This window comes from Pterocles gutturalis, unplaced genomic scaffold (assembly GCF_000699245.1).
Source record: "Pterocles gutturalis isolate BGI_N339 unplaced genomic scaffold, ASM69924v1 scaffold29016, whole genome shotgun sequence".
Taxonomy (NCBI): domain Eukaryota; kingdom Metazoa; phylum Chordata; class Aves; order Pterocliformes; family Pteroclidae; genus Pterocles; species Pterocles gutturalis.
In genome coordinates, this window is record NW_010098719.1 from 1 (window position 1) to 15,639 (window position 15,639).

At 46.4% G+C, this 15,639-nt stretch overlaps 1 protein-coding gene across 1 annotated transcript; it reads right to left on the bottom strand.

The window, feature by feature from the left end:
• Positions 1-125: 125 nt before the first annotated feature.
• On the bottom strand, positions 126-15,197 carry LOC104460630 (zinc finger protein 592-like; the record flags this gene model as incomplete). Its single annotated transcript, XM_010073866.1, is given in 4 exon segments — positions 126-395; positions 1,252-1,687; positions 9,681-11,986; positions 15,089-15,197. Coding segments are annotated over 3 exon segments (3,004 nt in total), but the record flags the coding sequence as incomplete, so codon positions are not given.
• Positions 15,198-15,639: the final 442 nt, after the last annotated feature.

Consider the following 15,639-nt stretch of genomic DNA (forward strand, 5'->3'; position numbering starts at 1 on the left):
CCTGCAGCCATGGAGGACCCCACGCCAGAAGAGGTGGATGTGACCTGAAGGAATCTGCAGCCTCTGGAGAGCCCACTCTGGAGAAGGCTCCTGGAGGGAGCTGCAGCCCATGGACAGGAGCCCACCCTGAAGCAGGTTTTCTGGCAGGACCTGAGTCCACTGCTGCATGGAGTTGTTCCTCCCCAGGGGCAGGACACTGCACTTCTTGTTGAACTTCATGAGGCTCCTGTTGGCTGATCTCTCCAGCCTGCTGAGGTCCCTCTGGACGGCAGCATGACCATCTGTTTTATCAGCCACTCCTCCCAGCTTTGTGTCATCAGCAAACTCACTGCGGGTACACTCTGCCCCATCATCCAGACCATTAATGAAGATGTTGACCAGGACTGCACTTAGTACTGACCCCCGGGGCACACTGCTAGTTACTGGCCTCCAACTGGACTTTGCACCACTGATCACTACCCTCTGGGCCTGCTCGGACAGTTTTCAATCGACCGCACTGCCTGCTCATCCAGCCCATACTTCATCAGCTTCTCTATGAGGAACCCACGAAGACAGCATCAAAAGCTTTCCTGAAGTTGAGGTAGACAATATCCACTGCTCTCCCCTCATCTACCAAGGCAATCCTTTCAGCGTAGAGGGTTATTGGCTCAGACGAGCATGACCTCCCCTTGCTCATCTGTCCTGAGCACCTTCCACGTCCTTCAAGTGTCTGGAAACAGCTCCCAGGATTAGCACCTCCCCAGGGACTGAGGTGAGGCTGACCAGCCTGTACTTCCCTGGATCCCTCTTCTTTCCCCTTTTCAAAGATAGGGGTGACATTTGCTTTCCTCCAGTCCTCAGGCATCTCTCCTGGTGACCATAATTGTTCAAAGATTATCAAGAGCAGCTTTGTAATGACATCTGCCAGCTCCCACAGCACGCGTGCATGCATCCCATCACTTCCAGGTCCTTAGGCTCCTGAAGGCTGGTCCTGCTAGTAAAGACTGAGGTGAAGGAGGTATTCAGTACCTCAAGCCTCTTCTGTGTCCTGTGGCAGCACGTCATCCACTCTATTCAGCAACGGGCTCACATTTTCCCTAGTCTTCCTTCTGCTCCTTTACCTACTTACAGAAGCCCCTTTTTGTTGCCTTTGACATTCTCCACCTGATTCGATGCAAGGTAGGCTTTGGCTTTCCTACATCATCCCTGCATACTCAGACAATGCCTCCACTTTCCTCCCAGGTTACTTTTCCCTGCTTCCACCTTCTGTACACTCCCTTTTTAAGTCTGAGCTTTGCCAAGAGCTCCTTGCTCATCCATGCAGACATTGTAGTGTTTTCATGAGTTGTTGCTTTGTTGGGATGGACTGCTCGTGAGCACGGAGGAGGTGGCCCTTTAATATCAACCTTCTTTCTTGAACCTCTCCTTCCTTCCAGGGCCTTAAGAGCAGACCCCAAAAGAGGCCAAAGTCTCCTCTCCTGAAGTCCAGTGTTGTCATCTTGATTTTTGCCCTCAGGACCCTGCACTCTACTATCTCATGGTCACTGTGTTTGACCTTCACATGCCCAGCAAGCCCCTCCTCAATGGTGAGCATGAGGTCCAGCAACACATCTCTCCTTGTTGGCTCCCCTATCGCCTGGGTCAGGAAATTGTTATCAATTCTGTCCAGGAACCTCCTGGACTGTTTACACCCTGCTGAGTTGTCCCACTAGCATGTATCAGGGTGGCTCACGTCCCCTGTGAGGACCAGGGTCAGTGAATATGAGGCAGTTTCCAGCTGTCTGTAGGCAGCCTCATTCACTTGTTCTTCCTGGTCAGATGTCCTAGAGCAGACACCCACCACAGTGTCACCCATACTGGTCAGCTCTTTAATCCTGACACACAAGCTCCCAGTTGGCTCCTCACCCATCCCCAGGCAGAGCTCCAGGCGCTCCAGCTGCTGCCTCACATAAAGGACAAGTCCCCCTCCTCGTCCTCCCAGCCTGTCCTTCCTAAAGAGCCCGTGTCCCTCCATCACAACACTCCGGTTGTGTGAGCCATCCCACCACGTCTCTGTGATGCCAACAAGATCAGAGCTCTGCAACCGCACACAGATCTCCAGTTCCTCACGTTTATTCTCATTAGACGCTTCAGAAAGGCATCTCCTCCTCACCCCTTTTCCCCTCGCTGGCAGGACCGAGCAGACCACCTCCTGGGCCTCCATGCCCCTGCCCATCGCCTCCAGAGCTCTGCAGTCACTTTTTGATGCTCTCTTTGGCAGAATCATTGGTGCCCATGTGCAAGAAGAACAGAGGAGCAGGAGCCTTCCTCTTGGTGCCAGAAGATACCAGCTTCCAGTTTCCATCCTACCTGGGACAGACCCAGCCTCTGTCCCCAGCTGTCCCCTCCTTCTTGCTCTCAGGCACATCTTGGCCCCAGTTTGTACCACGCTCGCTTTCCTGTTCTCCCAAGCTGGTCTCAGTCCCCTGGGTGCTGCAGGATCACCAGGGCCAGGCGAGCAAGCATGGGTGGAGATGGAGGAGAGGGTGGGATTGTCATTTTGTGTGGCAGCGGACCACATGCTGATTTAAGCAGCCCATGGAGCCACACCCTAGCTTTTCTTCCTCTCTAGCCTCTCTTCCTCCTCATCCCCAAGCTCTGTTTTGGCCTCAGGCTCTTGCTCCTATCCTGCCACTCATCTGTCCGCACTCCCAGCAATTCCTGCCTGGAGCTCCATTCCTCAGCGTGCTTTCACCGTAACATCCTCCATCCCTTTGCTTCTACAAAATCCAGAGGGAAAATTTCCATATAAAACAAAATCCGTCCTTGCTAGTACCTAAGGACAGCATTAATCATTCTGGGTTTGGGAGAGGGAGAAAGCAGTGTTTTATGGGGCCATGGGAATTTTTGTTGATTTCCAAGCCTCTTGTTTTCTAAATTAAAACACGAACATGCAAAGGCAGGAGGGGGGTGGGGGAAGGAAGAGGAAAATAGCAAAGATATGGCTGCTGTCTTTCTTGCTTGCTGCTTTGCTGCTGGGAAATTACCAGTGCAGCATGTGGTCCTACTAGCTTCTGGCAGGTTTTAGCTAATAAATTATAAAGCATTGATTTAAGAGGGGGAAGGAAGAAGAAAAAGAAAAGGCAGCAATAAAATTGCTTTTAAATAACTCCAGTGTAGGTGGTGCATAAACAGGATACGTCACAACTCATTGAAAAATTCTTATTGGACAAATAAAGAGTGACAGAAGAAAAAAACAAAGGGGGAGAACAAAAACACAAAGGTACAAGAAAATTCAGAGCTCCTTAATTTATATTTTGTATTTTATTCAAGTTTCTGGCTACCTTGGTGGATTTTGGGTGGTCAAGTCAAAAGAAGACAAAGAAAGAAAAAAAAAAAATGAGTATGAAACATCCCTGGTTACCAGTAGATGGACAACTATACCCAAGAGGGTCAGGAAGTACTTTGAATTCTTGCACATGTTATTGTGCACTGGTCTGTCCTCGACAAAAAAACAAATAAGCTCAGTCTCAAAACCGGTTTGCGTCGTTTATTCATTACTACTACTGCAATCCTCTTCCAGAATTCACTCCTCTGATGATTACAGACTGTCCTCTAATTTTCCCTGTAAATCTATTTCAGTCTGTTCTTGCATCATTGTTGCCCCTAACTTTAAAAAGCTCTTTCCTACAAACACCACACTGGATACAGAGTGTCCTCTGTACCCACTCTCACTCTTCGAGGAAAAGCACAGCTAAAATTAAGGCACCAGGGGCTCCAGGGGTTTTGTCCATCTCCTGTAATTTGAGCCCAGCCCTGAGAAAGGCTACAAAAATGTCTGATACTCACAGACTACCCAGGGTGATCCCTGCAAGTACAGGAAGCCCTTTTTTTTTTTTTCTTTTTTTTTTTTTTTTTTTTTAAAGATCCAGTTTATGGTGGAAAAAAAAGTGCCACAACCCTCACCTTAATCCTGTGTCTGCTTCAGTACTGAAGGTCTTTGCCGAGCTAAACTCGTAAAGGTTTTTTAATTTCCCCTCAAGAGATCATCTTTCCATTTCTCTGGTCATTCTTCCCTCTCTAATTCCAGTTTACCCCTGATAAACAAAACAATACACTCTTCCCCAGCGAGGTGATTTCTAGCAGCAACAGGGAGTATCAGCACAACCCTGCCTGGTATTGCAGGTTAACACAAATCCCCTGCGCAACTGTCATCTTGGTCATTTGGAAACTTCTCGTGACCAAACACCCGCATCCTGCTTTCCAGTTGCTTCATCCCATTCCTACTTGGTCTTCAAGACCATCTAGGTCCTCCTGGAAAGTATTCCTAGTCTTCCATGATTTCTTACTCAGTTGGTTCAGCAAATTCCATCTACACATTCATCCTCCAAGGTCCTTAAGACAAACATTAACTGCAGAGCTATCCTAAAGCCATCCCTGCAACTGTCCCCAGCTGCAGTTACGTCCCTTGTACCCGATTCTGCTCCAACCTCACAACTGAACTTTTTCAGTACAGCTGCTCCTCACGTGTCACTCTAACAACCATCGCACTGAACATCAAGATTAGGATCTACCCATTTCTCTACTCCAAAAATAAATTATATAAGATGTATATCAGATTAATCTGTCATAAACCGCACCTATTTCATCATACCCTTTTTTTCCCCCAAAAAACATCTTGCTCTAGAACGTAACACCGCTGTAATCACACCAAACAGACCCGAAGTTACACGAAACATCTGCTACCACCTCTTGAACATCTGGACAAGCATAATGCCTATATGCAGCACCGCTTCTGTTTTGAACAAAATCCAACCTACCAGGCATTCAAACTCACATACTGCTTTCTTCTTGCAGTTCTGCGATTTAAATGCAGTAGACAGATCCCACCAAGTGACTCAATTCACAAATTCACAAAAATTGCAAAATTGGCCTAAAAAAAGTAGCTGTGAGCCGTTAAGATGATCCACTCAAAACACACATCCAGTAAATCCAGTTCTTTCTATTTCTGAAGTGGATTAGCACACAATTCGCAAAGCCTGTATCCTCGCTGTAAGCCACAAAGATCCCACTGTGGTATTTGGCTGAGACGAACTGCCTTCATCTTATGCATATTCTACACAGAAATAAGCCAGGTAGGATTTCCCTGCTGTACTTTGAACAATTGCAATCCTGTAGCCGCCGCAAGACTAAAATGTAATATTAGGTCAATAATAAAAGGTCAAGCTCTCAATCATTTTTCTAAAGGTCTTTCCACTCTACCTCCTCAACCACAGCATTGTCCCCCTCTCTTCCTCTCGCTTGCTCCAAATCTCCTTTCCCTGCTGTCCAGACCATATCCATATCTTTCTTCCTTCCTCCAAAACAACTGTGACCCAGCCATGTCACTGGCATTTTGGCCACACCTAGGAAACTCATTTACTCATTATCAGTCCTATTAATATGGACTTTACCCAAGGCCATTCCAAAAGATAAGACAAAGTATTTCCCAAGCCACCAACTGAAAAAAATAAAAAAAAAATTAAACAGAAAAGCTCCAAATCACCTTATTTTCCTTTTAAACAGATACGGGAAATGTGAAGATGTCAAAGTAATTCACAAAGTCATGGTAAGAAATTCCAATTAAAGTGAGAAGTCTTTAAGCATCAACATAGGATAAGTTTTCTGTTGAGCAGAGCCAGCTTAGGCTGTCGCCCCCTTCCAATCCAATCACTCCTGCCTCTTACCACAGCTTGCTCGCCCTTCCGCTATACTGCTGCAACTTCTGGATAACTGAAACCGTCAGACTGAAAAATAAGTCTTTTTCCTGGTATTTCTTTTCTTCATCAACCCTGTTGGGTCAGCCGTTCCTTCTTAACCAGGTCACATTCCCATTCCATACTAGGTCCAAAAAGGTTTTTGAGTTAGAAGCACTATAACTGAGCACTTCAACGTCTGCTCAGTTTCCCAGGTTATGATCATGTTAGACGTGCACGTCATGGTTAATAATCCAGATTTGGTGCCATTTAACAGAAGAGCTTCTAAAAACATTAATCAAAAATCCGCCCATCTTATTTTCCATAGGTCAGGGATCTCCATCTTCTAGTACAAATCCAGATGCTGCAGATAAATCACTTTCACCCTTTGTCTTCAGCCAAAGATATTCTTTCTCTTATATATCTATCTATCCTTCCCAAGAATCCTCTTTTTTGGGACAATCAAGTGCCAGGCATCTGAATAATCACAGATGATAACCTTTAGGCCATAACACGGTAGGGACCTGCCCTGTGATTTCTTTAAGCTCTTTAAAAGGCGTAAGTCAAGCCCAAACTTCACTTAAAAAATATCAAGGATATTCTGTACTTTCTCAAGGAGGTATGGGGAAGAGTTTGTGCCTGAACTCTGGGACTAAGATATTCAAAAATACCAAAAAAAAACCCCCCAAAACCAGAGTGCAGGTTTTGTTAGCTTTAAGAAATTATAACAATGTCTTCTCCCACCCCATACAGTTGCTTCTAAAGCAACATCTCAATACAGTGAGAAAAACGTTGGGGACAAGGGAAGAAATACACACCAGTTTTTGCTCAAATGCACAAAATTAAAATACATACTAGATAATCAGTCTCTTGAGATTTGGAGATGTGGTTCATGTCTGAGCTTGCCCACCACTGTTAATGCCACCTCTGCATCTTGGCAGCTTGTCCTGCAACAGCAGCATGCTCTGGATCAAGTACAGGTACACAACCACCAGCTGTGTACCTTTTTTTAATTAGAAGTACCAGTACATAAATCAGCACCTTCTGCCATGGGGAGGGAGTGGTTTTCATAGAATCCCAGAATGGTTTGGGGTGGAAAATCGCTTAAAGCTCATCCAGTGCCACCCCCTGCCATGGGCAGGGACCCCTCCCACTAGCCCAGGTTGCCCAAAGCCTCATCCAGCCTGGCCTTGAACCCCTCCAGGGATGGGGCATCCACAGCTTCTCTGGGCAACCTGGGCCACTGCCTCACCACCCTCACAGGAAAACATTTCACAGCAGAAGGCCACCAAATTCGTCAGGCATGATTCTCCCTTGGTAAAGCTGTGTTGGTTGTCACCAACCACCTGCCTGTTATCCATGTGCCTTAGCACAGATTCCAGGAGGATCTGCTCCATGATCTTGCCAGGCACAGAGGTGAGACTGACCGGCCGGTTTTGATCCACTGCTGGTGGCACAAAAAGATTTGTTATGTTGAATACAGGTGTTATATCAATGTATTCCTCAGCAACGCCATTTCTGCCACTGCCCCAAAAAATAAGTGACCCGGTGCAACTCTGCAGATGGAAACCAGAGTGAGAGCAAGAAGAGAAGAGGACAGGAGTATTTTCCAACTGCTTCTACCACCTAAGGAAGTGTTTGTAAAATCAGTCACTTGATCAACTCCAGCTCCTACCAACATTCTTCTTTTTTCTGACTGAAATAAAAATAGCAACCCAATAAATTAGCTTCATTAGTGCAGAGTCAGAGATATCCACAGCATCTTCTCAGAATGGGTTTGACCGGTTCAGGTCTTCCTATTTCGGGAGCTTATAACACACACTCCCACAGCCTTACCTATGTCCCTCTCACACCGTGTTTAATACCCACCTCGCTTACGTTCATTAACACCCCTGATGTGCAAAACCTTCAGCTTCCTGTGCCTCCTTAGTGCCAGGAGCTATGCAGCATGGTACCCAAGGACGCATGTAATGTCAAGACAACCTGGATCCCTTCCCTTGGTGCACCCCGAGAAGCTGAGCGTGGTACCCATCCACCGCAGGGACCCCGACCAGACCACCCAGTTCCAACCCGTGACACCAAATACCCTGGGTACTGCTAGAAGGCAGCAGGATGGTTTCCATTAGCAACTCCTACATCTGAAGGCACACAATTATGGACATATGGGCATAAATTCTTATTTCCTTTACAAGTGTAATAGTTTTGCTGAAACAGATGTTCCGTGAACAGCACAGAGCACCACCGGGCAGTCTGGAGGACAGCAGATGCAGAGGAAAAGGACTCCCAGTAGCAAGAGGATGAAGGCATGCATCCCGTTGAGTACAAGCGTGGGAAAATGGGGAGTACAAATGGGTAGGAGACGGTTTTACAAGCTCTAATGTTGCCTCTTTTTTTCCAGTTTTTCAATGTTTCTATTTAGAAAAATACTACAAAAAGAATCTCACTTCTAGCAGACCTAACTTGAAGTGAGAGGCTTAAACTCTTTCCTTGGTTAAGTTACAGAATAAATTATTTGATTACAGGCTAAAAATACTTACTATCAAGCATTCCTTTTCTCTTTAAGGAGCTCTTGAATTGATAATCCCACAGCAAAAATTGGAAGCACATTTTTAATGCAACTTATTAACATATTAGCTCACTTTGGAGCACTCACTGTATCCCTTCACCTGAAGGTTTTAATTCCAGACTGCTGACATTTCCTAAAAATGCATTATAGTTGAAAAATACGTTACGGTGTTGACAGAGCCTAGTGCTTGTTGGTTTGCCTTGGGCAAGAAACCCGATTACGTGGCTGCATGGATCCCTTCTAACCTCACCATTTTTCATGACATAGAAACCACTCAGCCATAATCTTTTTTCCTTTTTTTCTTTTTTTTGCTGATGATGAATTTAAGAGAAAGATAACAAAGCACCTAAACGGGACCACAGCGACCTCAATGCTCCAGCAAGACACTTAACAAGCAAAAGGAGGTTCTGGAGCATGCAGGTGCTATAACGGCCACAGCAGAGACTGGTGGTTATCTCCCCAAATGTCTCGTGTCAGTATGGAGTCCTTGTTCGTGAAGCTCATGGAGAAGACTGCACTGGGAGCCTGGCCACCTCTGCTGGCAGCCAGACAACCACGGAAAGCTTACACCTCATCTAAAGAAATAAGAAGAGAGGATTCCTCCTCCTGTTCAACTTCACATCGGTTTATACTTAAATGGGATTGACCATATCCTCCAAAATGAAAATTAAAAAAATAAAGCATATAGTCTTGGTACACAATGAAGAGTATCTGCTCCTCCTCATCAGCAGAGACCCAAGATGGAGTTTCAAAGGGGATTCAGACCCCGTGGCTGCACCTATAAAGGAGGTCCACAAAAGTCAGGGAGACCTCAGCAGGGCAGCACTGGAGCACAGCAAGAAGCCACTACCAGGGCCCCTGAGCCCTCCTATGGAAATGCGGCACTGGGTCATCCCACTCCCGCCCCACATACCGCACTGCTCACCTCTCAGCCAGTCCCATCCCAATACACACTTTACCATGCTGACAGTAAAACCAGCGCCCGATGTTCAAACTGTTACATGGAACATTTTGGCACAAATTCTAGGAAAGGTGAAATTCAATTGTGTCAGATCTCTAGCCATGCTTAGAGCACAAAAACCTGCTTCAGGTAACCCTCTGCTGGTCTTGTTTTGGGTAATGCTCCTGCACACCTCATCCAAGTGATCGTTGAGCTCCAACACCTTACTTTGATGCTCAAGGATCTCCGTAGTCTCCTTACTACGCCCTCTTCTTGTTGGCAAGGGGTAAAAAGAGGGCAAGCAAGCAATGCCAAACATCTCTTCATGCACACACGTCCGGGCTCATGTGTATCCCAAATCCACCCCACAAACAATTTTTTAGGCAAAATGACTCATTTGCCACTACGATTTTTTTTCCCTAGAGGACAATCTCTTTAAACTTGGAGAGATTTAACTAATAACATTAAAATGATGACTTACCAGTCTCTCATTATCTTCTGAGGTTCTCTGGTAATGAGCTGCTAAAGCAACATAATCCTTCGCCTGCTTGTTACACTCTAAACACTTAAGTCCATGACGGATTAGTCTCAATGGGTCCGTATAGAGAGGCAAGGCTGGCTGAGTGCTCGCAGAAATTCCTACCCCACCTGAAGCAGCGCTGGACTTATGCGAAGGAGAGGGCGAGTGCAAAGTCTGAGGAGCCAGAGAGGCTGAAGAGCTTGTAGGAGAAGGTGAAAACATTTGGTCTAAGGAAATTGGTTTCATTAGCAGCTGAGAACACTGCATGATAAATCCTTTGCTCTTGTGATCTCTTGCATGTTTAAGCAAGCTACACTTATTAAAAAAAAGGAGCATAGTTGAACACTGAGTGCACATGACTTCGATATGAACACTTCGCCTACTATAATGTTGAGTCAGGCTCTTCTCTAAGGCAAACGAGTCCCCACATTCCAGGCAGCAATACCCAGAGGCAGGTAAATTAATACTGGTATCAGGTGGAGGGCTAAGGTTTGGAGTATATATTGGCACCGGATTGGCACTCTGTAGGACTTTATTAAATGCCTCCACTATGAGGGGAGCAGCTTTCTTGACTTGGTGCACCAGCGGCACAGACATCTGCGTCACCTGAGGCTGATTTCGCCTCTGTGCGGATGACTTCGCTGTAACAGAAGCAGCAACGCTATGGGGGACTAAATTGAGATTTGCCAAGTGCACAGCTTTGGGAAGAAGGCTGGAGGTGGTCGCGTTGGATGGCTGCACCACCATACCCTGCTGCTGCCTCTTAACACCTACTTTTATGGCACCGCTGCCACAGTTCGGCAGTGGAGATAAGGACACAGAACACATGCTGTTTGCAGCAATATCTGTTTTCATACTGTCTGTGTAAGGACTCAGCTGGATAGCCACAGCAGCCCCATTTTTGGATGAATTCTTGCTAGCCTCACTTTCCATAACTGCGCTAGTGTCAGGGGATGGGAAAGATTTAATAAACTCTTCGGCAGATGAGGTCTCCACAGGTGACTCTTCTGAAGATTTGCCCAACTCATCATTTTCTGGCAAAATTCTAGTTACAGTTCTTTTAATTTCACCAGAGGATGTCTTGATAGTCTTTATTCTAACTTTGGGAATAGCTGGCGGAGAGCCAGCTGCCATGGAAGGAGAGCCCTTCCCACTGCTGTCGCTGCACACGCTCCGAGGACTCTCGGGCTGCTTGCTGGCCTTCCTTACCACCTCTAAGGGGCTTCGGGGACTCTTTGGCGACTTGGGCATTTTTGGACTTCCCTTCATGCCATCTTTAAAAGGGCCAGGTTCCTTGGTAAGATTTGGCTGATCGCCTTTTGGAATACACGCAACCTTTTTGGCCTGAAGAGCTACTAACGCTGCCACACAGGATGACAACTTCGAATGAGTTGGCTTTAACCTCTGGCGAGGCGGTACTGACGAAGACATGTTCAGCTCGGGCACAGAGCCCTTACGTTCTCCTGAATTATTGTGAGGGAGGTCTCCAAACACCAAGCCTTCTCCAAGAAAGCTACTGGTATCTACCAAGTCCTTGCTTGACTCCACAAACCTCTCCGCTGCTTTGTCTTGTTCTCTCCTGCTCATTTCCAGCCTATTCTCCGGCTGGCAGTGGATTTCCATCTTTTGTTCCTTTTTGCAGTATTGATCAAACATACTTAATTCAGGCTCTGGTACCTTCCTAAGATGATCTAGGACTGAAGCTCCTGTTGGTATATACATTGAAGGTGGTGGAAAATACGGAGTTTGGGCACGTTTGGACTTATCACCAATACTGTTCTCTTCAAACGCATCCTCTGGTTCAGGGCTGGAAATCGGGCTAAACTGACTAAATGTTGGCAAAGGCTCCGACTTGGACTGGTCCAGTTTATCAGAGTAACCTCTTGAGCTGTCACCATTAATAAAAGTTGACTCAAACTTGCCATAATTATGTACTAAAGTGTGAGCCTCCGATGGCAAATCGGATCCACGAAACCCATTGTGTAGCAGCCCACTCCCAAGGTGATTCCCCTCCTTTTCTGCTTCAAAGGACTCCTGGCGACTCGTGTTCTTCACTATCACGCTCACAACAGGAGCATCAGAGGGAGGCAAAGAGTGAGATCTTTCTATCTCATCTATGCAGATTCCCGATGACTTTAGGTGATTCTCGTTCTCCTCCCCAGCTGACGGGATCGTCTCCTTGGCATCAAGGCTAGTGGGATCAGGGATGTCAAAAGCAGCCAAGAGGTCATCAAAGTCAGGGGTTTTCATGTCCCCCATGATGACAGCTACAATTAAAAGCAAAAAAAAAAAAAAACAAAAAAAACACCTTTGTCAGGTACATTTCCCTCAAGGACAAACTTTGTAAGACTCATTTGCATAAATACCTTATGTGACAAACACCACAACTGCCCAAAATGCTAATGCAGCAGGGCACAAAGGCTATAAACATCAGCGGCAGAAGCTTCAGCTTCCAGCTTAACTACTCCAGGATTGACCGTTTATACACAAAGATATTAGCCCAGCTTTCTCAACACAGCTTTTAAGACAGCAGTGCCGTTCTGCAGGGCATCATGGGGAAGGAACCTCTTCTGCCCTTGCTGTACCTGGAGGATCAGCAAAAGCTCAGGTACCATCCTCTTTGAGCTGGCAGGGGCAGGTGACAAGTGACAGGAGCTGTATGCTCCTGTCCTGCAACACAACCCGCCCTCTCCAGCTTGCGTGCAGAAATGCTCCTGGTGCTTCAAGCAACATGGTGGGAGACAGCATCCCCTTCTCCCACGGTCCTCCAGAACAGAGCTCAGTCAAAAGTGACCTTATAAATGACACCAAGCTCATGCAGGGGACATCTTTTCAACCTGTCAGATGCATCGCTATTCCAAAAGCAGCCGCTGTCATGAGCCTTGACAGAAAAGATTCAGAAGTACGTTACTACAGGGTTTCTTTTTTTGGTGGGGTTTTTTTCTAGAGCTAATAGACAACGATCGCTGCCTATTTCTCAACAGATTGCCACATCTGAATTCCTCCTTCAAGGAAAAAAGGCAGGAGTAAACAGGTGGCCCAAGAGAAATAAGCCTGAAAAGTGAGAAGACTCCCTACCCAGAGCAACTTAAATAATAGAAGTCTTCAGTAAATATTTCAATACGGCCGCTCAAACCACAGTAAACCAAGCGGGGTTTATTTGAAATAGGGGCAATCCTTAATTAGGTAATGATGGGAGGCAAAATTTTCCAAAGACAGAATAAAGGATCGTATCCAAATCATAATAAGAAATGGTGTTCCCAGACAGCTCTCTCTTTATAAGGCCTCCAGAGGAGAAGTGGGGACTTAGATTCTCACCACAGAGACCTATGACAGCAATAATCAAGCTCTGATGAGATGCATAATGAAAACTGACAGCACAGAATTACTTGAACATTTGTGTTCGCTACCATCAGGGATACCAATTTCCCCCTGCTTAATCAAAACATTTTCAAGTTGATGCAATATATAGACTTCCCAAATATTTAAGAAGCCATTCTTTTAATACACGTTCCATTTAAACCCCAAATTTATCCAAACCGATGTACGCTGTATACAGGGGAGGAAAAAAACCCAAAGAGCGTCAACTGAAGTAGCAGAGCATCAGCTCCTACTTTGCAAGGAGCACCCACAGGCAAGGTAACTCCTGCCACGCTCCCTTGACTCAGGTTGCATCAGCACTGCCAAAGCCAGTGGCAAGCGAGACTGAGAGGGTGGGAAGAGCCCAGGAAAACGGGGAAGAGCTGGGAGCAGAGGTGCAGGCAGAGAGGAGGACCCTGGGACAAGGCAGAAGGAAAGACAGAAGCTGTCTGATACCTTCCCCAAAGGCTATGGATTTAAGGCTGCTTGCATTATTTACAATCGGGTTTCAAAGTTTGTCAAGCGTCACATTAAAACCAAACAAAGCACAACCCTTCCTGCCAGGCTGCTGGTATGGGGAACAATTTACTTAGCTGGGCCAGGAGAAATCACCTCAGTGTGGAACAAGAGGACACGCTGGTCTTTGAGCTTTAGTTCAGCCGTGCCTACAGACAAGCCCCAGAGGTGTTCCTTTGGTTAATCTACGGCAAAACACTCTGCGGAGATTTACTTGGCTTAAGAGCGGCTCGCTGTGGTTTAGCTTAAACTTGCTCTCGTTCTTAAATTAAACCACAAATATGAATGTCCACAGAGGGCTGTGCAATAATTTACAATCACATCCCCACAGCAGGGTAGGGCAGCTGTGCGTTAAGTTCCTGGAAGCCCAGAAGATTATCCATCCGCTTCACATCACCAGCACTTGATAAGGACTTCTGAAACATCGCAGATTACTGCAGTTGGCAAAGAGCGTGGACCTGAAACTTCCCTTTCCTTTGGGTGGGAAAACTTGTGCCAGCTGGGAGAGAGCTAGGCACCACTTGGCTCCCAGAATTTCTGGCAGACAAATCCCTTCCACAAGGAAGACATTTCATTCATAACCTGGAATGCTCAAGTTTTATGCAGAGAAAAATGAGCTTGCCAATCGTTCTTGGCTTTTCCATTCTCACTTTCGAATACCTATCCACATCTTTGGGCGCGGCAGTGTTTTAAAACACAGACAACTGGGATTTATTTTGTCTTGTATCTGCAGCATGACAAAATGTGCTTTTCTTGGAAGAAACTTTGCATTTTCAGAAGCTTTCACATACGTCTTTGAGTCCTACAAAAGACTAGTTTACGCTCTTTATTATTAGGAGGGGACAAGCCTCCACTCAAAAATTTCTCCACAAAATTGTATCTTCAACTTGTCATACATGAAGCTACAATTTCTCAAAATTAAGCAAAACTGGACCCAGATTCTAGAGAAGATCAAGTAAGTGTCTTGCTGATAGAGGTGATTTTTAAATGAGACAATTTTGAAATTTTGACTAAACACCATTTATTTCTGTTCTCATATAACAATCAGAAAAAGTATATTAAAGGAAATTATGCCAAAGACTCCTGCAAACTAGCTTGTGAGGAAAGCTGCAAATAAAGAGCTCCATCCTTCTTGTGCAAAGGACTTGCCTTAGAACCCAAGCTTGGAATCCAACTTTCTCTCTCTGCTTGCCTATGAAAACATGGAGGTTGAGATTTGCAGAGCAATTGAAGAGGTGAATAAAATGAGCAAAGAGGGAGGACTTGCAGAGAACGTGCGTATTTCAATGCGCAAAACCAACCTCATTACAGCACGTTTCTCCAGGAGGCAGGGAGCCTAGAGGCCTCCAAGCCATCCAAAAAAAAAAACCCCTGCAAACCTGCTCAAGGCAGTATGCGAAACCCCGGGACCTTGTGCTGTGGCTAAACTCCAGAACAACGCAGTCTGGCAGAGGCCCGGCAGGACCAACGTCCCACACTCGTGCCATACAAACCTTTCCCTGGTGGTGCTACTCCTGAGGACTTCTGGAGATTCGCAGTAGCTCCTCTGCAGCTTTCAAACCAGCGTGTACCATACTGTTCAAGGAGGTGGTTCAAGATTGCCACCTAAAAGGTAAGCATGAAAGCAGTTACACCAAGGTTAAATAATAAAGGAAAATCATTATAATAAATATTGATAAATCTACAAAACAGTGAGGTACAAGGGAAAACATCCGCCAAGGGCTGCTCCCATGGGTCCAGAAGAGGCAGGCATCTCCCGGAGGGGATGCAGGAGGGAGGCAGACAGGGGTTGCCAGCCAGGGGACACTTTGGGAAGGCAGGGACGGAGGAACAGGGGCTGAGGGAGCCCGGGGAGCCCACACCAACTGGCAGCGGGCAAGGGAAGCGGCTGCCCAGGGGCTGTCAGGGCTGCGGGGAGGGCACGGCAACGGGGGAAACCGCAGCTGCTGGAGGACCAGACCAGCGGCTTCCAACGGCAGACAGGACCCGGTGTTGTAACACCCGTTAAAGTTTCAGGAGCCCTGTACGGGAACGCGGCGCGTCC